Source organism: Pseudophryne corroboree, chromosome 1 (genome assembly GCF_028390025.1).
Source record: "Pseudophryne corroboree isolate aPseCor3 chromosome 1, aPseCor3.hap2, whole genome shotgun sequence".
Lineage (NCBI taxonomy): Eukaryota > Metazoa > Chordata > Amphibia > Anura > Myobatrachidae > Pseudophryne > Pseudophryne corroboree.
This window is the reverse complement of record NC_086444.1, coordinates 1,046,308,811-1,046,331,865: the sequence shown is the minus strand read 5'-3', so window position 1 is coordinate 1,046,331,865 and position 23,055 is coordinate 1,046,308,811. Positions and strand designations below refer to the sequence as shown.

The window sequence follows — 23,055 nt, the reverse complement described above, 5'->3', positions numbered from 1 at the left end:
ACCCTTTTAAAACTGAGCTGAGAACCCGGGATAAGCTGTCCTGACATGGATCCTAACTTGGTGTGAGAGAGTCAGGTGTGACACAGGTCGACTGCAGTATCAAAGGCAGACCTGTGCCATACCTAAAAGGCTGCTGATTGGCAGTCACAGGAGCACTTGTAGTAGACGTCATCACCAAGCGTCTAATGTCAACGGCAATGACCTGGGACCATCTGGTAGTGTGCCACGGCACTGACCACTTTTCAGTATCCCGGGTCGGACACGGGTGTGAGCCGGGGGTTCAGTGTGAAAAGGGTATCAGACAGAGGGCAGGGTGATACAGAGCAAGCAGCTAGCCCTTTTACTGCTAACTGGAGAAGTTTCCATTTGTTTATAGAGGTTTGGTATGTTATGCCGGTCGTCTGAATGCCGGCGGTCACATGACTGAATCCCAACATTGAAGACGTTGGAGGGGTTAAGTATTTCTAATCCCTACACACCCCTAACCCTAGGGGGGTGGCAGGTAGGGTGGTCTTCTGTATGCCGACTGACGGGATCCCGGCGCACAGTATACCGGTGCCGGAATCCCGACAGCCGGCATACCGACACTTATTCTCCCTCGTGGGGGTCCACGACACCCCTGGAGGGAGAATAAAATAGTGTGGCGCGCGTATCGCGCCACCGTGCCCGTAGCGTGGCGAGCGCAGCGAGCCTGCAAGGGGCTCATTTGCGCTTGCCACACTGTCGGTAAGCCGGCGGTCGGGCCCCCGGCACCGGTATGCTGATCGCTGGGAGCCCGACCGCCAGCATATCGTAGTGAACCCGGCAGGTAGGGTTACAGTGCACAACATCCCAAACCCCCCAGTGCCTAACCCTAACACCCCCCCCCCTCCCCTTTGCAGGCCATATCCCTAACAGTATCCCAGATAGTTAAATCCGGTATATCGGCAGTTGGTCTTCCGGTCTCCCAAGTGGCGTCAGAATTTCAGCGTCAGTCGCATCCCATCCATCGTTTAGAGCTCGGGGCACCTTTTGTTCTGGTGCAATTTTCAACAATATATTAGCATTTTGAACTGTGGGACCAGGCACCTGTGCTTCCTCCAACAGCAGAGAAACTGCCTGGAGGAAGCACATGTGCCTGGTTGCCAATTAATAGTTCTAGATCCATCATTGGGGGTCATTCCGACCAGATCGCTCACTGCAGCGAACGGGTCGGAACTGCGCATGCACCGGCGCATGGCAGTCGTCGGTGCCCAGCGATCGCCTCTGAGACAGAGGCAGTCGTTGGGCGGGAGGGGCCTGAACGGCGGCGTTAAGCCGCCGTTTAGAAGGTACGGTCTGGCCAATGCAGGCGTGGCTGGACCGTTGGGGGGGCGTGGCACTGCGGCTGCGTGACGTATCACGCGGCCAGCGTCAGCGAGACAACTCCTGGCCAGCCGCAGAAGCTGCGCTGGCTGGGAGTTACTCCACAGATACAAAGGCATCGCCTCTGTGCGATGCTTTTGTATTTGTGCAAGGAAGGGGGGGGGGGGGTAGGGGAGGCACTGACATGCGGGGCGGACTAGCCCTGTGCTGGGCGTCCCCCCACATGTCTGAGTTTACGATCGTAGCTGTGCTAAATTTAGCACAGCTACGATCAACTCGGAATGACCCCCCATTGTTCGCATCTTTGAGAGTGTACCTCCAAGGCAGAACACTCAACTCTGTTTATATATTTATTACTAATTGTATGGAATACTGGATAGTTTCCACCAGGTCCCTGATTGGGACATTTTTAGCCAAATTCTTCTAGAACAAACCTCAGAAATAGGTTCATCCTTACAGGATGAGGTATTTACCTCAAATCACTAATACCTCTGCTTACTCCGTAACAGCTTACTCCATTACCCCTGAGGAAGTAATACTGACGAAACACATTGGATTTTCTATGAATTCCATCTGTATCTACATGAGCCAATAACAGAGTGCAAAATCCTGATTTCCCCATGAATGTTTGATTACACAGTGATCATCGGATGTCTCTTACGTCTGTACAATATATGGATGTTTTTTGATGTATCTATACTTTAATGGACATTTGAACAAATTAAAAAAAAAATTGTTTTATGTTAAAATGCCTCTGAATTTATAACACTTATGCTGCTTTCACATCACAAACCCTGCTTTTGAAACCGTTCTTTAAACGGTTCTTAAAACGGGTCTGAGCAGTTAAACCCCCTTCACATCGCATGTTGTAACTGGTATATTACTGTTTCATTACCGTTTTGGTACCTTTCACACTGAACCCGTTTCTCCCATAGAAAACAGTGGTTGTCATTTTAAATGGACTTTTCTGGCCCACACATTATTAATAATTATTAATTATTAATAATTTGGCTAGTCGTACAATGGAACCCAGCAGCTTCAAGCATCTTTACCATGTTTTTGTAGATTACTGCATCCTTCACTGTCCAAGTTATTTGTCTAGCAATTTGTTCATCCCCTCTGATCCTAAGCAGCTCCCTAACCTCCTCATCACTCCAATTTGCCATTTTAAACTGTATTCTGTATAATAAAACGCTCCCTTAACTCTCATGTGTTTCCTCCAGTTTATTTCCTGCTTCTGCCTGGTGACATCATGCATGGAGACAGCCTATCACCTTCTGTTGTTTGGAAATACCGTTTCTGAGCCTTTCACACTGCACAATGAAACGGGTCTGAACCGTGTAGGACCCTGCTTTTTAACCGTTTTAAAATACCAGTAATCTGTAACCAGTAAATTCAAAGTGGCCCTTTCACACCACAGCTAGAACCCTTTTGGAAGGCTTAAAAAACTGCAATTTACCGGGTTACAGCTGCGGTGTGAAAGGGGTATTATGGTGGTACAGGTTGAGTATCCCTTATCCAAAACGCTTGGGACCAGAGGTATTTTGGATATGGGATTTTTCCGTATTTTGGAATAATTGCATACCATAATGAGATATCATGGTGATGGGACCTAAGTCTAAGCACAGAATACATTTATGTTACATATACACCTTATACACACAGCCTGAAGGTCATTTTAGCCAATATTTTTTAGAACTTTGTGCATTAAACAAAGTGTGTCTACATTCACACAATTCATTTAGGTTTCATATACACATTATACACAGAGCCTGAAGGTCATTTAATACAATATTTTTAATAACTTTGTGTATTAAACAAAGTTTGTGTACAGTGAGCCATCAAAAAACAAAGGTTTCACTATCTCAATCTCACTCAAAAAAAGTCTGTATTTTGGAATATTCCGTATTTCGGAATATTTGGATATGGGATACTCAACCTGTATACAAAAAATACTGGCACTGATGCTAAAGCTCTGTCTTTTATCAATACCATAATAACAGGAGACAGGATTCGATACCAAGACATGGCATCACTGAAGTGCTACACTTACAGATCCATTAGACAAAAAACAAAACAAAAGCATGGATAAAGCCCCAAGCAATAAATAGGGATACTGCATTCAATTTGTGTGTTCTTTCTCCATGTACAGGACAAAGGAAGATTAGCTGTACACTGTAAAATGCAGGACTGTTACTACCCAGTTATTGCATATGTAAATGCTTTTTATAGATAGACAGAATAGATAGAAAGAAATACTTAGATATCTATTTAACACACTCTGCTTGCCTTGTTATAGTAAATATCTCCCTAATTTGAGAATGTTCATTTCTCACACTACAAGATGCATGTACAGAATGCATGTCGGGAAACAGGTGGAGAAGAACTAATTTGAATGTTGCAAAAGGGGATTGTTAAATAATTTAACAGTGTAGAGAGAAATGGTATGCTGCATGTAATATGCTCCAGCAGGGACTTGCATAATAACTCATTTAATAGCTATTTTGCTGCTGAAGCAGATCTACACCACAATCTGCAATCAGTAATAAGCATATTTTGCAATAAAAGGCGAACAGGAAAAACCATTATTATTTTTTTTTTTTTATGTTCGGTCTTTAAACTAGCAAAAAAAAAAAAGGAGTACCTCAAATGAGCGCAGTGCAGAAAATGGTGCTGCCCGAGTCCAATGGAGGGAGATAAACACTAATCTCCAACAAATGCAAGCAAAAAAGAAATACCATAGGACCCTTGGCGCACAATAATCCTGGATGCTAGTTAGTACTTTGTGTACTGAATGAGGGAGCCAGCATGTGCTGATTTGACTCAATGTTCACAATATTTATTAAAACATGAACCCAGACTGGGTGAACTAGAAATAAATAACTACAATGGACCTACTTCTTCTCCCGGCTAGTGAAGCCAACAAAGATACCAAGCAAAAGCCACATAATACGAACATCAGCAAGGTCAGAAAGGTAACATCGCAGAGACTCCGGGATTCAGCAGCCAGACCTGGCATGTACTTGATGGTAGATTGCATGGGCCATGCACTGTCTGTGCAACTGCGGTGCCCGCCTGGCACTGTCATTTAAGGTTAAAGAGATAATCACACAGACATAAAAGGGCTTCGGCCATGTTCAACTCTGTGTGTGTCCTGCCGGCTCTCGATGAATTAGAGTGGAAAGTAATCAGAGGCTTGGAGGCAGAAGGCAGGACAGATTAATTCTACATGAAAGTAAGAAAGGGAAGTCGGCACTGGGTAGGTTTAATCCTGGCCACATAGCCAAGATAAGGTCTTGTTACAAAGGACATTTTATACATGATAGAGAAGCTGTTTGTCTGAACATGGAATGGAAAAATGGAAACAATAAGCACATTTATAAGTGGATCTAGGCTTCCTCCTACAAGTGAAGATGCAGCATAAGCAGAGACGTCAGTGAGCCGCCCAGCACAATTGTCAGCTCTGTGGAGTATCTGGGAGGCCGGAGCAGCGCCTCATTCGCATTTCAAAATCTATTTTAACAAATAGCTGTAAATGGCAAAAACCAGAGCAAGGGGGTAAATACAAATCTATCAGCTTCTGCCAGCTTGGGGAAGATGAAAGGAACGGCCCATGTATAATTCAGAACACAAAATAAACCCATTGCTGTTGCTCAGCAAATTCAGGGCTACGATAGAGGAAAAAGGTAAAACATGCAGTGTCAGGTTTCCATAGCAACAGACAAGGTGAACGTGATTTAGAACATTGCTGGACATCAACTGCATGATTTTATCTGGCCATGTTGTAAGTGTGTGCGCTACATCGGGAAACCCCATTGGAAAAAAATGCAAAGAAGGGAAACAACAAATAATAATAATAATAATAATAATAATAATAATTTGAAAAAAAAAAAAAAAAAAAAAGACTGCATGTCCTGCATGATGCTCCAGCAGCACATAGCCATAACTACCCACCGCCCCCCATACCTTTCCGAATGTGTGGGACTCCCTGATTTGATCATATATATATGCTCTTACCAAGAAAAGATCAACAAAGTGCCCATGGTGGACAGCCAGAACAAGGACAGCAATGATCTAAATCACAAGGTGCTCAGACATACACAGACAAGTGCAAGTGAAGTGCCCAACCACAACCGGTGAGGAAAGCTGAACACTGTACTTACACCTGGTACTCAAAGTACTTAGGTCGCTCTGTGTACTGCAGACTGAAGACACACTAGGGGTTCTCTTCAGGGCAGGTCCTCTGCATGGGATTCTTGTTCTAGGCAGTGATCTGGTCCCAAGCACTGTTGACGCTTTTACAGTAATAGACTTTCCAATGGGAGAGTTCAGATCTCCCGCTAACAGGGATAAAAACAAGTTTTAGGCATCACAGAGGTGGCACAAAAACAAAGGGTTCGAGTTAAATGAAAAAATCCATTTAATCATTATAACAAAATCTATCACATAAAAGTACTCAAATCATTGATCAACATTTTGAACCCTCACAAAAAGGAATTGCTGACTGAAAGTATTATTGCCAATATTGGACATAAATAGTCTTATTTGTAATAAATCTAGGAGATATGTAAAACACGCTACACACAAAAGAGAAAGGATAGAAACCCCAATGACCTTATTCATTTTCCATACTGAATGCACAGAGCCTCTCTCTAGATCATGGGTCTTCAACCTGTGGCCCTCCAGCTGCTGTGGAACTACACATCCCAGCATGCCCTGCCACAGTTTTAGCATGCCTTAATAGCAAAACTGTGGCAGGGCATTCTGGAATGTGTAGTTCCACAGCAGCTGGAGGGCCGCAGGTTGAAGACCCATGCTCTAAGATTAGGGATGGGGAAACTTCAGCCCTCCAGGTGTTGTTGAACTACACATACCAGCATGCCTTGCTACAGTTTTGCTATTTGGTCATGCTAAAACTGTTGCAGGGCATGCTGGGATGTGTAGTTCAACAACAGCTGGAGGGCCAACGGTTCCCCATCCCTGCTCTAGATAATGCTGCATTCAATGTACAGAGCTAAGAGCCGTGCTGTGAGCTAATGCAATGACAACTAAGCCAATCACTTAAATACCTGGCTACGGCCCTCAGGAAAAAGATAGACCGAGCACTGTGTATAAAGCTAAAGGTTTGTGAGAGTCTTCCTTTAATTAAAAGTCTGAAGGTGGAAAAACCTTTACATCAGGTGGTGGAACCTAGACTTTTGGTATAACGTCTGTAGATAAAATGTTGATTCTGAGTTCAGAGCAAAGAAAAAAAAATAAGTAACTTTGAATATGAAACCTTGGGCCTAATTCAGATCTGATCGTTGATGTACTGAATTTAGCACATCTACGATCAGTTTCTCTGACATGCGGGTGGACGGCCAGCACAGGGCTAGTGGCTAGCCCCCACCTCTCACCCCACAAGGGTGCATAAGCACTGCACAGTGGAGATGCTTTTGCACCCGCTGAGAAGCTCCCTGCACTGGCAGGGGGCTACCCGCCACATCCCGGGTCGCAGCAGCTGCGTGTGACATCACTCAGCCTCCGTAGCTTGCCGCTGCAACGGTCCGGACACGCCTGCGTTGTCCGGGACACACCCAGCCAACGGCACTCTAACGCCGTTTGTACGCCCCCTCCCGCCCCGCCTCTTCCAGGCAGAGGCCATTGCAGCCCAGAGATGCTGTTAGCGTCTCACTGGGCTCCCGGAGTGCACGGGTACACTCCGCAGAGGGATTCAGACTGCGATCGCTGCATCGATCCAGTCTGAATTACCCCGCTTGTTGCAATGGGTGTAGTATGGCATGCCGGCGGCCGGGCTTCTGGGCGGCCAGCATACCGGCGCTGTGCTCGCCATGCTATGTATTCTTCTTCCAGGGGGGTCGTGGACCCCCAAGAGGGAGAAAAGGTGTCAGTTTGCCGGGTGTCGGGATTCTGGCATCTGTATACTGTGCGCCGGGATCCCGGCAAACTGAAGACCACCCTTCACAATGCAAGGGCTGCTAATACAGCTTGGTTTTTGCATGCAGGGTAAATACTGGCTGCTTTTGCATACACAGTAGCCCACACATACTGGCTAGCTTTATTTTTACACTGCAATTTATATGAATTTGGACATATTGGTCTCAAATCAGAAGGGCGGATGTATTAAGCCTCGGAAGGTGACAAACTACCAATCAGCACCTGTCATTTTTGAATCACCGCCTGTAACATGGCAGTTAGGAGCTGAGTGGTTGGTACTATGGGCTGCACTATAGCGACACATATTGTGGCACTATAGCTCTTCCTGCTTCGCCTGGTACCGTGGTGAAGCATGTAGGAACATCGAAAAGATGTAAGAACTACTTACTACTCTTGTAAGATCTCACATGCAGCAGCCACAGCCAGGGATAGGGACAGCTGCTGTGGTGTATGGGCAATGACAATGTCAAAATCTATAGCTGCAGGTGTCAGGACGGTCACTGCTAATGATGCTCATACACTGCCCGCATATCGGCGTGCCATCTTTTAGATAGCAGTGCCAAATGTAGACAGGGGTGCTTATTCAGCGCGCAGCGCCACTAATACATGATGGGGAGGCGGAATCAGCACACATAACATGCAATACCTCTTCCCCCACGTAACAACGCTTCATACATTTACCCCTTTATGACTCTCTATCACTCTCCAAGGCTTAGTACATTTCCACTTAAGTCTGCAGTGCATCTGCCTCACCTGAATTGCAATGGCTTTGTAAAAGTAGTACCAACTGTGCATTCGTTTTTAAGACCGTGATTCATGGCGAGAGTGGAGTATTAGTCAGTTTAATTGCTGTAGGTATCAGACACAGATATGCAGGTCTATGAGGCCTCTCTTCTATTTTAAACTCCATTCTGTGTCATTTTGTCTGCAGTTCACAGAGCACAAATCAATAACTATCCAATTACTTGCACAAATTCTGCAGGCAACTTATACCCCTTTCACACTGCAAAAATAACCCAGTATATTGCGTGTCGACACTGGTTGATGTGCAGTGTGAAAGGGGGCCATAGTCAAGTAAAGCCGTGTTATTCCCGAGTTAAATACCAGGTCAGGTGCAATGTGAACGGGTTGCTGGGTCAATGCGACTAGAACCTGATTCACTGCATAGGGAGAGGCGGCGTGGAGAGGTCATTTCCCAGCGCTGCCTCCGATGCCGGCTCCGTCCCCACCTGCGATATCAACCCAACCCAGGAGGACAGTGTAAAACAGACCAATGCTGAGTCCCACCTGGGAAGGACCCGTTTCCAATTCCCAGGTGGGACCCGGCATTGTGATGTAAAAGGGGTATTAGTAATATCACAGATCAGTGTGTTACTGGATGCAGGTGGTAAGGCTATCCAAAATCAATCACTGCACGTGGAACATAATATACCAGGGGTGTCAAAGACAAGGCCCGCGGGCCAAATCCGGCCCGCCAGACCTCGTCTGATGGCCCGCGGTGCCGCCGCCATGAAACCCCCTTCTCCCGAGTGCCCAGCTCGGGGGGGGGGGGGGGGGGGGCGGGGTTTCGCGGAATGACGCGATTGCGTCGTGACGTCACGGCGCAAACGCGTCATTCAACGAAACCCCGTCGGAGGAGGGAGAAGGGAGCCGCGCAGACGAGGAGGGAGAGGCGGCTGAAGAGCGGCGAGAACCGCTTCAAATGTAAGTCAGCCCCTCTCCCTTCCTCTCTTTCTCTCGCTATGTGTAAAATGGGGACCTGTACCTGCCGCTGTGTGTAAAATGGGGACCTGTGCCTGCCGCAATGTGTAAAATGGGGACCTGTGCCTGCCACAATGTGTAAAATGGGGACCTGTGCCTGCCACAATGTGTAAAATGGGGACCTGTACCTGCCGCTATGTGTAAAATGGGGACCTGTGCCTGCCGCTATGTGTAAAATGGGGACCTGTGCCTGCCACAATGTGTAAAATGGGGACCTGTGCCTGCCACAATGTGTAAAATGGGGACCTGTGCCTGCCGCTATGTGTAAAATGGGGACCTGTGCCTGCCACAATGTGTAAAATGGGGACCTGTACCTGCCGCTATGTGTAAAATGGGGACCTGTACCTGCCGCTATGTGTAAAATGGGGACCTGTGCCTGCCGCTATGTGTAAAATGGGGACCTGTGCCTGCCACAATGTGTAAAATGGGGACCTGTGCCTGCCACAATGTGTAAAATGGGGACCTGTACCTGCCACAATGTGTAAAATGGGGACCTGTACCTGCCGCAATGTGTAAAATGGGGACCTGTGCCTGCCGCAATGTGTAAAATGGGGACCTGTGCCTGCCACAATGTGTAAAATGGGGACCTGTACCTGCCGCTATGTGTAAAATGGGGACCTGTGCCTGCCACAATGTGTAAAATGGGGACCTGTACCTGCCGCTATGTGTAAAATGGGGACCTGTGCCTGCCACAATGTGTAAAATGGGGACCTGTGCCTGCCACAATGTGTAAAATGGGGACCTGTACCTGCCGCTATGTGTAAAATGGGGACCTGTGCCTGCCGCAATGTGTAAAATGGGGACCTGTGCACTATAAAAGGGGGCACATGGCTGGGCACTTTAAAAGGGGGCACATGGCTGGGCACATATAAGGCAGGTGGAGCGGTAAATTTTGGATAGACCTACAGATACAACCGGCCCTTTGATGGGGACCAAACTGCTGATGCGGCCCCCGATGAATTTGAGTTTGACACCCCTGTAATATACCATAATATACCTGCATGCGAGCAGGGCCTTCCTACCTCTGACTTTGTTATTACCCAGTTTTGTTATATCAGCGTTATTTCCAATTGAAAAGCGCAACGGAATTTGCTGCGCTATATAAGAAACATCATAATAATAATAATAATAATAATAATAATAATGTTGCCCTTTCCCATATTAGAACAGCATTTCAAATAAGATACATTGGCAGGAAATTACTACAGAAACAGTATAAAGTGTTAGGGTCACAATACTAAAACAAAAACATTCATTTATTTAGTAGAGATGTGAGGGCAAACACAGGGGGGTTTCCAGTTGCCCCGAAACCCCCCCTCCCCACAGTCTGGCCAGTGACCACTACATGCACTATAAAAAGGCAGAATGGAGCTGCTGCACATGCCCGGCAGCAGCAGATTCTCCAACCAAGTCTGTTTGTGGCTGAGCACTCAATCACTGCACCAGGGAGAATCTGGTAAGTGGCATACTGCGATCATTGGGCCTGCATATGTCAGCAGGGGGCACAAAGAACAATATATCCCCCACCCCCCTCCCAGTCCTTATTATACTATATTATCTCTTACATGCTCAATTGTGATACTGACCCAGTCAGAGCAGCTATGAAGGTGGTTTACTAAGTAAGGTAACCAGATCTCTAACGTGTGTAATGTTCTCTATTTCATTCTAAAGTCCCACTAGGCCAGAGTAGGTAGACCACTGCTTCACCTCACGGACACTATACTGCACCTCATACCAGTCATACTGTCCCAACATTTGTAAGATGACAGGGCTGGCGGAAACATTGACAAAACTTGAGGTGTGTTGTATAATCAGATTAAATACAGTGCTGCAATATTTTACAATATTCATTGGATAGGACATGTGTACCCAAAATTTATGCAAGCGGAGCTTAGAAATGGCTGCCGTAATTTCAATGAGTGCAAGGTTCTCTCTAAGGAATTCGGAGTCAAAGTAAGGAAGGGGTAGGCTTGCCTCCAGCATTAATTCTTCATGTTAGGTTTAGTCAAGTGTGACCAGATTTTTTCATCTATAGGGCACATCAGCGCTGAAATTCAATACCAACTTATCAAGGTGTACGGCGATGTCATGGAAACAGGTTTGCTGCACTGCCTTTATTAATGGCAGGACAGACATTCAAGAGGAGTACCATTGGGAGGCACTGGACCATCCAACCTGCAGCCCTGACCTGGCACCGAGTAATTTCCATCTCTTTGGACCATTGAAGAAGCACCTGGGTGGAAGTCTATTCACAACAGATGGTGAAGTTCAGCAAGTAGTCCTGTCCTGGACTTTTGACACAGATTTCTTCGTTGCTGGGATAGACAGATGCCTTGGTGTACCATTGGAACAAATGCTTAGTAAAAGTATAGGGACCTCTGACCAGATGTGCTACTGCACATGTGCAGAACGCAGTAATTTTACTGTGTATTAGTGTCATAATACTGCAGTACTGAGCTCCTGAGGTAAATCGTCCAATACCTGCAGTTATCAATGTGTTCCTGCATTAACCTTGGAACTACCATTTACCAATAAACTCAGATTCTGGTTCAGGACTCTCTCTGTGGCCTAACAGTAACCTTCACACCAGGGGTGTATCTAGGGGTCCAGGCTCCCCTGGCAAAGTAAGGGACTGGCGCCCCCATATTTGAAATAGGGAAGATGCATGTGCAAAAAAGGGACATGATCTTGTGGGAAAGGGGCATGACGATACAATAGTTCCCGCAATTCAAATTACGCTACACAGTAGTAACCCTTATACACATCATGCCCACACAGTAGCAGTTCCCTTTACACATTATGCCCACACAGTAATTCTTACAACACAGAGGAGACAATAGCAGTGCCTGGCCTGGCTGAGGAGGCAATGCCACCCAAAGCCAGGTAGTATAATCAAATAGTAGTGCAAAGAAGTGCAGTGCAGCACATTACCCAGTGGTGCAAGTAGAAAGAGATTCTTAGTGGTACTGTGTGCGCATGCCAAAAAATGGGTGTGGCCACATGGGGCATGGGTAATTAAAAAAGGGGCGTGCTACAGATATGCCCCCAATAATGCAGTGCCAGATACACGTATGCCCCCAATAGTGCCAGATACAGGTATGCCCCCAATAGTGCCAGATACACGTATGCCCCCAATAGGCCAGATACATGTATGCCCCCACAGTACCAGATATACCCCCACAGTGCCAGATACACATGACCCCACGTTGCCAGATATTCCCCCACGTTGCCAGATCTGCCTCCACATTGCCAGATATACATGCCCCCAACAGTGCCAGATACACGTATGCCCCCAACAGTGCCAGATACACGTATGCCCCCAACAGTGCCAGATACACGTATGCCCCCAACAGTGCCAGATCTGCCCCCACAGGCCCAGATATACATGCCCTCATGGTGCTAGATATGCTCTCATAGTGCCAGATATGCCCCCATGGTGGTAGATGAGCCCCCACGGTGCCAGATACACATATGCCCCCACAATGCCAGATAAGTCCCCATAGTCATAGTCCCCATCCCCCTCCCAGCACATAGCCATAGTCCCCTCCCAGTAAATAACCATAGCCCCCACCTACCCAAGCAATTGCCGTAGTATCCACCTCTCCAAACACAGTAATACAGAGGTCCTCACCCCCCTCCCATCACATAACAATAGTTCCTTGCCAGCATAGATAGCCAAAGTTCCCCTCCTTTCACATAGCCATAGTCCCCATCCCAGCACATAGCTGTAGTCTGCCCTTAGCACATAGTAGTAGTAGTAGTAGTAGTAGTCTCCCCCACTCCCAGCACATACATAGCCTCCCCACACAGCACATAGCCCTAGTCCCCACCCCAAAACATCCCAGCAGATAGCCGTAGTGTCTGGCAATACCTGCTGTGCCGAGCTGCCTGGTATGGAGAGCAGAGGATCGTTCAGCAGGCAGGAGCCAGTGTCCAGCACTGCACCAGACTACGTGAAGAAACGGAAAATAAAGTACAGCTCCCACCGGTCCTTTCCGCCGGGAGCTCCCGACAGCAAGGGTAGCTGGGAGTTGTAGTTTATTTTCAGTTTATTCCCTATAGTGCATTGCGGTGCAGGACACCGGCGCCAGCTCCTGTCTGCTGAGCGATCCTCCACCCCCCATTCCAGGCAATGCACAGGGGGCTCGGCACAGCAGGTATTGCCAGACACTACGGCTTGAGGGTGGCACCGCCGGGCAGCGATCCCTGCTCGGTTTGCGCCCCTGGAGAGTGCCATCCTGGCCAATGGGTAGATACACCCCTGCTTCACACCACGATAGATAAATCAACACAATGGTCTATCTTCAGTATAAAAAAAATACATCACAGTCACAAAAAAGCATGCCTCATTAAAAAGAGAGTCTGATCCCACTGACATTGTGTTTTACATACATCTCACACACATGGAATGCACCAAAATAACACCCATGCGATCACTCTGTAGCCAACTGAAACAACACATCTTCCCTCTACTATAACATCTGTATGTGTTCATTGAGGGAGTTAAGCACGATTCAATACTATAGACTAGTGTGAGAATGAATAAATGGTTTACAGCGCAGGTACAGAATGATACCTAATGCTGTACTTCCACCATACAAGATTAGTGTTGGGGATCTGTGCTGGTGTACAGACCACGCATCAAGCAGCTGCTGTGAGAGAGGGGACTGTGATAAGTAGAGCAGCCAATAATCAATACAGCCGCTTCTATCTGCAGGAAAAAAACATTCTGTAACACAATGTATTGTTTCACTAGGCATCCTGCTGCAAACACTACCTCATTCCCATACATTATATTTATTACCCCAATATCGTGCAAAATGAATGCATTATACCAAAACAGGTCTTATCAATGCCAGGTATTGGAAGAAAAGAAAATACAGTGGTGATAATCGGAGGACAGCTTTGCTTTATTACATGTCAAACTTCGGGTTCAGGCCAATTCCCCGCGTAGGGTGTGAGGCGCCATTGGCACGGTGTGTAAATGCCAGCAACAGAACTCACCCTTTAGTGCCCTAATCGCAGACAAAACAAAAAACTGCCTGCTGGCGGTGCCATAAGTGCAACATACTCGCACCTGCAAACATATTGAGGGGAACTAGATTAAACCCTTAAAAGTGCTTAGGGGTATATTTATCAAGCTTTTTTTTTTACTAAATAATGTGAAAGGGTGTTTTTCACACCCTTTTCACATTATTTTAGTTTCACCTGAATATATTTATAGGGCTTTTGGAGCAGTTTTTGTGAAAAACTGCTCCAAACCCTATAATTGTCTTTTTTTTTTTTTTTTAGTAACCCAGATCACATTTCCCATACTTATAAGAAATATGATCTAACCAAATTTACAAAAAAATAAAAAAATACCGCAATGAGCCCTGTGATAATTACGCTAGCTTCAGCTTCTGCACCGCTTTCTCTGCCCCTAGTAAGAGAAAGCTGTGCGGGGGGCCGTCAGTGTCATCAACAAAACAAACAAAAAAACGAACATCATACCTTCCCATGGTCCAGTGATCGGTGCTGGTCCTCGGGGCTCCCTGCTGCTCCTGTGACATCCAGTGCAGTAAAGTGATGCTGCAAAGCGGCAGCTCACTGTGCAATACCGGATGTCACAGAAGCAGCAGGGAGCCCGGAGGAACAGCACCGATCACCGCTGGTGAGTATGATCAGCGGTCCATGTGGGGAGTCACCGCAATGGGGAGTACCGGTGGGGTTAGTAGCGTCGGCGGTGTCGCATGTGCAGCACACGCGTGGTATATTTTTCACGAAAAGTACCCTGATAGTGTTGCAGAGTGTCATTGCAGGGACATCGCTTTCTAAGAAGCTATGCGATTATTGATACATGCATGCTATGTCATCAATAATTGCATTGCGAGTTTGGCCGATTTAAAATCACCTTACATCTACATCATCAGTCTAGACCTTCGAGTCTAATCTATAAAACTTTACAGATATTAAGCATTAATATACATTGTTCAGTTTTAACCTGACATTCCAAGGCCGCTGTTGGACCTTCTAGTACTGCCCTCCCTGCTTCATTACAGACAATGTAACATCTTAAGACTATATAGGACAGTAGCCTGAGGAGTGTTATCTAATGTACAAGATGGAGAGACATGACTTTCTGTAACCTGGTTTATCATTTTTCACAGTGTTTTTCAACAGAACAGGTTTTAAAGCTCATCAATATTTATATCGCATCCAATACCACAAATATTACATCTGCAAGTAATGCTAAACCAGGGGCGTATCTATAGTGGGTGTAGTGTATGGTGTGGGGTGCGCACGGGCCCCTAGGTCCAGGGGAGCCCACACTGCACCAATTTTTTCAATACTTGCATCTCTGGAGTCCCACGTCGGCTGCTGCAGCACTGCACAAACACACGGGAAAATGGTGCGGCGGCCACTTCCCCAGCGTCCAGAGCATGTGCAGTAGGAAATTGGTTCCAATTTCCCGGAGACCAGTGCATGTGCAATAGACTTGCGCAGAGAGAGAGAGAGAGAGAGAGAGAGAGAGAGAGAGAGAGAGAGAGAGAGAGTCTACTGCCTGCAGCTGCCAATGCCTGCTAGAGAGGAGGGGGCCTGGAAGGAGACTGCACACAGGCTACCGCCTCTCTTGGCCCCCGGTGCTAAATGTCGGGGGTTCTCAAACTCAAGTACCAGTATCCCCAAGGGGTGCTTGCTGTGATATGCAGCTCCATTACTGCATCAGTCTAGGTAGTATAGCAGCTTCCTCCCCATGACAGTGGCTCAGCCCATGGCTACCTCTAATCGTAATTTACGGAAATCCTTAATTATTTCCTTGCCATCAATTACATCAGGACCTGCCCCACAGACATGAGCGTATCTATAATGGACACACACCCTGCATCCATAGAGTATAGTAACCTGTCTACCGGGTGTAGCATAAAAATCACTGGGAAAAGGACTTCTCCCAGAGATCTGCTCATGCACGGTACGTAAGTCAAGGGGAAAATGGTCACGTGGACAGCAGACAATGGAGGGCCCGCAAAGGCTGCGCTCATATGACACCCCCCCCCCCCCCCCTCTAGTATCGCCTCTGCACACAGCACTCTTACTTCATTGTGACTAGGACATCAGCCTATAATATTGCATGATAGATACATTATATATAGACTAAGTTGCATACATTTTTTTAATCAAAGCTATAAAATGAGAGTGTTAGCAGATTTGCTAAGCAGTAAAGTGTTTCTAAAATTGTGAGAGACACTCATGTAAATTTGTTTATGGAGAATTTATACACAGTGGCAACCAAGTATTGTATCTAATAACTAAATTCTTTACAAATGTTTTGCTTTGAACTTACGGTAGAAATAATGACAAAGGGCTGCGGGGGTACCTCGGTGAGGAAAGGTAGAGAACCACTGCTCCAAGTAATGTGTAGACATCAAGAAGGGTTGATACAGGCTGAGGAACAATCACAGGACCAGTCTGATACTGAGAAAAGCCGCAACTGATGGGGAAGACTGGGTGTACCAACTTAACAATCAGTCCTGATGTTACAAATTGCAGGGTGTGACTCGCACAAAAAATAAATAAACATAATAAAACATAGCCACACTGAATAGATTATGTAACATTCATATAAGTAAATATTCTATATCTGGAAATAATTTACATGCACTGCTTCTATTATACGCTACAGGGCCAACTAAAGGGTCTATTCATGAAGCGGTGAAAAAAGTGGAGAAGTGAGACAGCGGAGAAGTTGCCCATGGCAACCAATAAGCTTTGAGATATCAAGTGCATTCTATAAAATTATACATACCAGCTGATTGGTTGCCATGGGCAACTTCTTCACTGGTTTACAGTAGTTTCTATTCTTTTTGCAGCTGTAGAGACCCCAGCCTCAGCAGTATATGTCAATACAAACCCACCATCCCTCATGAACTGGGGTATCCTTATCACTGGGTAGTGGGATAGCCCTCGAAAAATAATACTGGTCTGCCAAAAGCAGGACGGGTTGTGGGTATGCAATTCCATCAACACTCCCTCACTCAACTTCACCTACTGTACATGTGAACACACCGTCACCCCCTGGCTATGCTGGGCTTACACCCAAATCTAGCTTGTGTTTTCTGAGGTGTTATTCACATGAACCGGTACGATCAGAACCAGAACGCTCAAACTATGCTCAGGATGGCTGATATGTAAGAGAAACATAATTACACATGCTACAGGGAAATAAACAGGATAGGAACAAAGTTAGGGTCCAAATAGCGATACATGTGTTGAGTTAAATATTTAAAATTATGTTCTGGTATAAACTGGATTTGGCAACAGAAAAGAAAAACCAAAAACACTTCACAAGAAACACCAAATACTCTTTAAATGTCAAACCCTTTAAAGAAGCCTACTAATAAATTATAAATCCTGTACACACTATATCCCAATTGTCATGGTGGCCTGGTGTGCGGGCAGTATTGTGCTTTACTCCTTACCCTCAGGATGTCAGGATTAATGCTTCGTTACCTCATGTGCGGCCTCAGTGAGGTATTATACAATGAATTCTACCCGTAACTTACAGTACATGGTTTCATTTACTACAGAAGGGTGGGGCTCTGCTGTGATGGACAGTGAGCTGGGCAGGTGCAATATAAACAGATACTGAAACACTGCAAAATGTTCCTGACAAGCAGTTGATAACAAATAAACCTTTACTGCAATGTGTAGCTATTGTACAAAATGATTTAGAAAATTCTGAATATTAAAGATGGCGTCTCCCTGTGTCATATGCCATTATTTCTATTAAATGTTGGAGGGGGCAGAAGTTCCTGAAACAGAGCTCATGTGATCATTCAATGCCAATGTGCTATGCAAGAGTATTCAACATGTGGCCCACCAGCTGCAGTGGAACTGCACATCCCAGCATGCCTACTATTGTTATAGCATGCTGAATACCCTGTAGAGGCAGGCAGCGTGATATCACCTATGTACAGGGATCATGCTCCTGCCAGTACATGGGCGCTTCTGTTTTTACTCACTTGCTGCCTAGAAAAGCAGACAAAACAGATGCTGATACAGGTATATAACATATTGTATTTATGTGATATATGCTGAGTGACTCATTTAATAATGTGCAGGGTAACTGGTTTCCTTTACTTTTTACATGTGCTGTGTTATTTCTTGCATATAGTAGTATAAAACATCTGAAATCAAAATATGTCATAAGTGTGTAATGAGACAAAGGGCACAAAAAAAGTTTAACCAAACGGGATACGGTCATTAGGTCAACACTCATTAGGTCGGCCACTGAAGGTCGACATTGCCATTAGGTCGACATGTCAAAAGGTCGACATGAGTTTTTTTGTTTTGTTTTTTAAAGAAAATGATTTTACTTTCTTGGATTTTTTTCCATACTTAACGATCCACGTGGACTACTATTGGAACGGTAATTTGTGCCGAACAAAGCGAGGCACCTTGCCCCAAACATGGCGAGCGCAGCAAGCCATGCGAGGGGACACTGTGCACTAATTTGGTTTCCCGTAACTTGACAGAGAAAACACCAAAAACAGTCAAAAAACTCAAGTCGACCTTTTGACCTGTCGACCTAGTACATGTAGACCTAAAGTCCATGTCGACCTAATGCATGTCGACCTAATGGCAATGTCGACCTTCAATGGTCGACCTAAGTTGGGTCGACCCAACGACCAACACCCAACCAAACATAGGTGAAAGCGTATTAGGGTTCAGTATGATTTACCAACGGTTGTGATGCCGGCCATCAGTATACCGACAACAGCATGCCGGCAGCGGGGTGAGTGCAAAAAGTCCCATTACGGGTTTGCTGCGCTCACCATGCTGCGGGCTTGGCAGCTCTCTGCGCTCGCCACAGGTTCTATTCCTACTTTATGGGTGTCGTACACGAGTGTGAATTGTCCCTGTTAGGAGGGACTCCGGCTGTCTGTATTGTCAGCAATCGGGATTCTGGCGTCGTTATCTTGACCACTGGGATCTGGACTGCCAGCAAATTAACTGCATCCCGTGCATCAAACAGGATGATGCCATCACCAAGTAAAATAGAAATAAGCATTTACATTGCAGATTGCGTAAATAAAACCACAGCAGTTCACACCAAATTTACCCTCCTGCACTAAACTGCAATCCCCCCCTCCTAAGTGGCAAGCTACAGGTATTGCAATCATTCAGGACAGTTAAAGAAAAGTGCATTTCATACATTATAAAAGGTTAAGACTCACCAAATCACGTACGATAGCCAAAAACTGCATATAGTAAAATTAAATATGAAGACCTGACATGACCTGTAAACTGGCTGAGAAAAATACACAAGTGCCTAACTCCTAGCTGTGCTGCACCACTTTGCTGCTAATCTGGATTACATCACAACTTTCTAAACCGTCACTCGTGGGTCAGGTATAGAATGCTTTCTCATGCTGACTAAAATCCATGCAAAAGAGGGAAAACTGCCTTCTGACAACACTGAAACCGCTTTCCAAGTATTACAATGACTATTCTGCATCTACAAATATAACAAGAGACCCATCAGGCAAGCAATACACAATTCTAGGTGTGGTCATTAGAAACTGCATTATATGGAAAAGTAATTACAATTTGTTCTGTCGATTTCACCATCGTAATTTTGGTATTCCACAGAAGATGGAAGATGTAGACTGAAGTGTAGCGGCCACAGCACTGAAGGTCTCCGGCATTCCTGCTTCCTGCAGCCCAGCATGGTCACCATGTAACAGAGGGGAATCGCCTGTGGAACTACCAGATCTGTCTGCTCTGCGCAGATGTATGGTCACTGGCCTGGGTAGCCTCACATCTACGTTTCTCCTGTCCATGGAGTCTGGTCACCATGCTTCTGTGCTATGCCATCACCTTGATGTAGTAATGGATCCTTCATGACAAGCTGCTTTTCTACGTCTCTCCACCTTCATCTCATTTTCTGGCCAACTCGTCATCTTATTATAAGTGCTTTTATCTTGCTTCCCACATTATCATCACTGCCCTCAATGCAGCCTTAGCCTGGTCCCTGAGCAGCACTTCCCTCATGTTTATGCACTTATTCGATCCATCCTACTCCACCTCACCAAGACAACACTATTAGCATCAGCAGCAGGAGTCTCTCGGGAGAGGCTGAGACTGGCAGCAGAACACACACACGAGGGGAGGAAGATGCAGTATAGGAGAGGAACAGCAACAAAAACTTTGCAGGGTAGTATTTGCTACTTGTTTCTACCAAAGAACTCCTCTCACAAGCATTATGAAACAGAGAAGAACCCCCCAATTTCCCACTACCTCATATTACTATCTCTGAAGCAGATTAAATGTTTTCGGTGAGGATGTTTCAGTGGTTAAAACTCTGAAAACTAATGTGATCAGAGGTTTACGGCAACACACATTACATATGGATCCACATACAGTATGTATTCAAAAGGGCGTACATAAGACCTCACCGAATTTTATAGGGCTACAATGTGCTCTGAAGCAGTATGCTCCTCTGTAGCTTCTGCACAACAGGCACCTATAGTTTTACAAGACACCCCCAGAGAAGGATCTGCAGAATCCCTCTCCACCCTCTGCAGATACTTGTGCATGCGCAATATGACTCACATGTCAGTAAACAGAAGCTCTCTCCTCCCAAGGGACAGCTCTTATGGGAAGACCTGTCCTGGGAGGCAGGTTATTTATGCATGCTGGCATTATTAAAAGCCAGCAGGCATTTGCTCTAGAGGGTAGGAGATCTATAACCCACCCATAGGCCTTCAGTAAAAGATCTTTTACAACTGGATCCCATTGCATCAAACGGAAACAAATTATTCCCATCTATGGTTCAAATGTATTAAGCCTTAAAAAGTGATAAAGTGAAGACTGATAAAGAGTAAAAGTACCAGCCAATCAGCTTCCAAACTGCCATGTCACAGGCTGTGATTGACACATGACTGTTAGGAGCTGATTGGCTGGACATTTATCACTCTTTATTCATCTTCACTTTATCACTTTTTAAGGTTGAATACATTTGGGATACGATTCACAGTAATGCACATTCAGTACTTGCTATTATGAATATAATTGGGCTGATGCAGAGTTGAACGCAAGTCAGTTATATAGATATATCCTGTGCAATTACTATGCATACCCCAGAGCAAGGCGTCAGCAAGTCACTTTACTACTGACCAGTGGGGTATCACCGGGTGGTACAAAGTGTTTGCACATAGGTAATATTCAGTTGGGGCCTGGCACACAAATTGCAGGCTATGCACAGTTGCGCATAAGCATAATTACACCTGTTTACAGATGGACATTTTGCATGCATAAGACTGGTAGAAATGTGTACTCTGCGGTCCGGATGCAGAGATGCATACAACTCCACATACAAGAAAATATCCGGATATAAGTGCATGCACAAAATGTGGGATGTATTCCAGGAAAATAGTGTTACGCTCCATAAAGTAACAGTACTCTCCCAAGTTTTTCCAGCAGTGCTGTACAAATAAAAGGCAGCTTCATAATCATGCAAAGTTAGTGAGACAAGAGATGGTGATGAATAATCAATTCGGCATAGGATATCAAAGCAGCATTTCATAGCACTTAAACCCTACTACTTTCAAATACAGTCCTCGTACACCTGGCATCGAAACGCTGGAGCTGCTCAGAGTCTCTTTCAATTTGAGTGCAGCAAAACACCACTCAGAGTACTACAGACCCTGGGTTGCGACTTTTATTGCATAGGAATCTGTTGCAAAGTCGCAGATGAAGCACAAGGGAACTTGGCGTGAGAAAAACCCACAGCCACTGCATTGCAGCATTTCCTATATAGATTCAGACTCATCCACACAGATGTACAAATGTGGCAAATATAATTGTCAGTGCAGTCTAGCAAAGTAATTTTTTGGTTTTACTTGTGACAATAAGGTTGCCTGGCAGCCGTCATATCAAGAGGGGCGACTTGGGGTGACTGAAGCCCTAGTGTGAGGAATCATCTGTACAAGTGTATGTCTAGGACATACGTACTATTCCAGAAACTTCCGATTATTAGGAAACAGTGGGTGGATTTTGCGCATCCCGCCATTTTCCTAGTGAAGTGGGTAGGCTGGGGAGCGTATACCAGGAACCACAGATTGTAGAGAAGGGCACGGCCAATACAGAGCGATTTTTATCATTTAAGTCTCTCCCCGTGATTAGCAGCATTTTTATGCAAATGGGGCAGGGCATCATGATGAGTAGACCCCAGCCTAACCCCCGGAGCAGTCATCTCAGAAGAGAATTTAAAGGTCAAGTATGGTCTTGGACTGTGCAATGCATCTTAACTACACCCCCCTTGCACGTTTCTACAACGCTTCATGGAATAGCCTAGAGGCTAAAGTTACTTAATGAGGTTACTCAGAGTTGGGTCACATGTAGGCAAGTTATTGGGCTTGTAGAATACAGACCCAAAAGTACACTAGCCACAATGTTCAGGGGAACTTCTTCCTACCGTAGCCAACAGGAGCATTATGCTCTGTGCCAGCCAACAATCTAGGTGGGCTATATTGTATAGTAGACACAAGACTGGCATTTGCATGTTGTAAAGCACATTTTGACATTAAGGTGGACCTGTCACATGCGCACAGGACAGTTCTATGGCTTTAAGTAGCATGTTGTTTGTAATCGTAATATATTGTAAGGAGGAGCCACTTCCAGCTGCAGAGAATTACACAGACCTGCACCTCTCATCTGGAAACCTAATCCCTAAAAAGAAAAACTGCTACATAAATTATGTCAAGTGCAACATCACCACCTTCTGTACCTACATTCCTATAGCCACTATGGCTTGGCTAATATAACAAGGGGATAGTAAGCATTCGCATACACCACAATCTTAGTTGGAATTAATAGTTGTGAACTAATACAACAGCGCTTCGTTTTAAACTGGAAGCCTGATATATGTATATTAAAATAAGTGTTTCAGGTTGTTAATATTATATACAAGTGCTAGGGAATTACGAGCCAACCTTACTCTGCACAAAGACCATTCTGCTTGATATTTGG

At 45.5% G+C, this 23,055-nt stretch overlaps 1 protein-coding gene across 3 annotated transcripts in view; it reads right to left on the bottom strand.

Annotated features, from left to right (window-relative positions):
• Positions 1-23,055, bottom strand: part of MTUS1 (microtubule associated scaffold protein 1) — a 460,214-nt gene that overhangs the window by 146,750 nt on the left and 290,409 nt on the right. For 2 of the 3 annotated variants that reach the window (XM_063920828.1, XM_063920829.1), the window contains exon 4: positions 5,508-5,684. The exons of the other annotated variant lie outside the window; for it this stretch is intronic. In XM_063920828.1, coding sequence (XP_063776898.1) covers positions 5,508-5,684 — 177 coding nt within the window. The remainder of the gene's footprint in view (positions 1-5,507; positions 5,685-23,055) is intronic. 3 annotated transcript variants of the gene reach the window in all.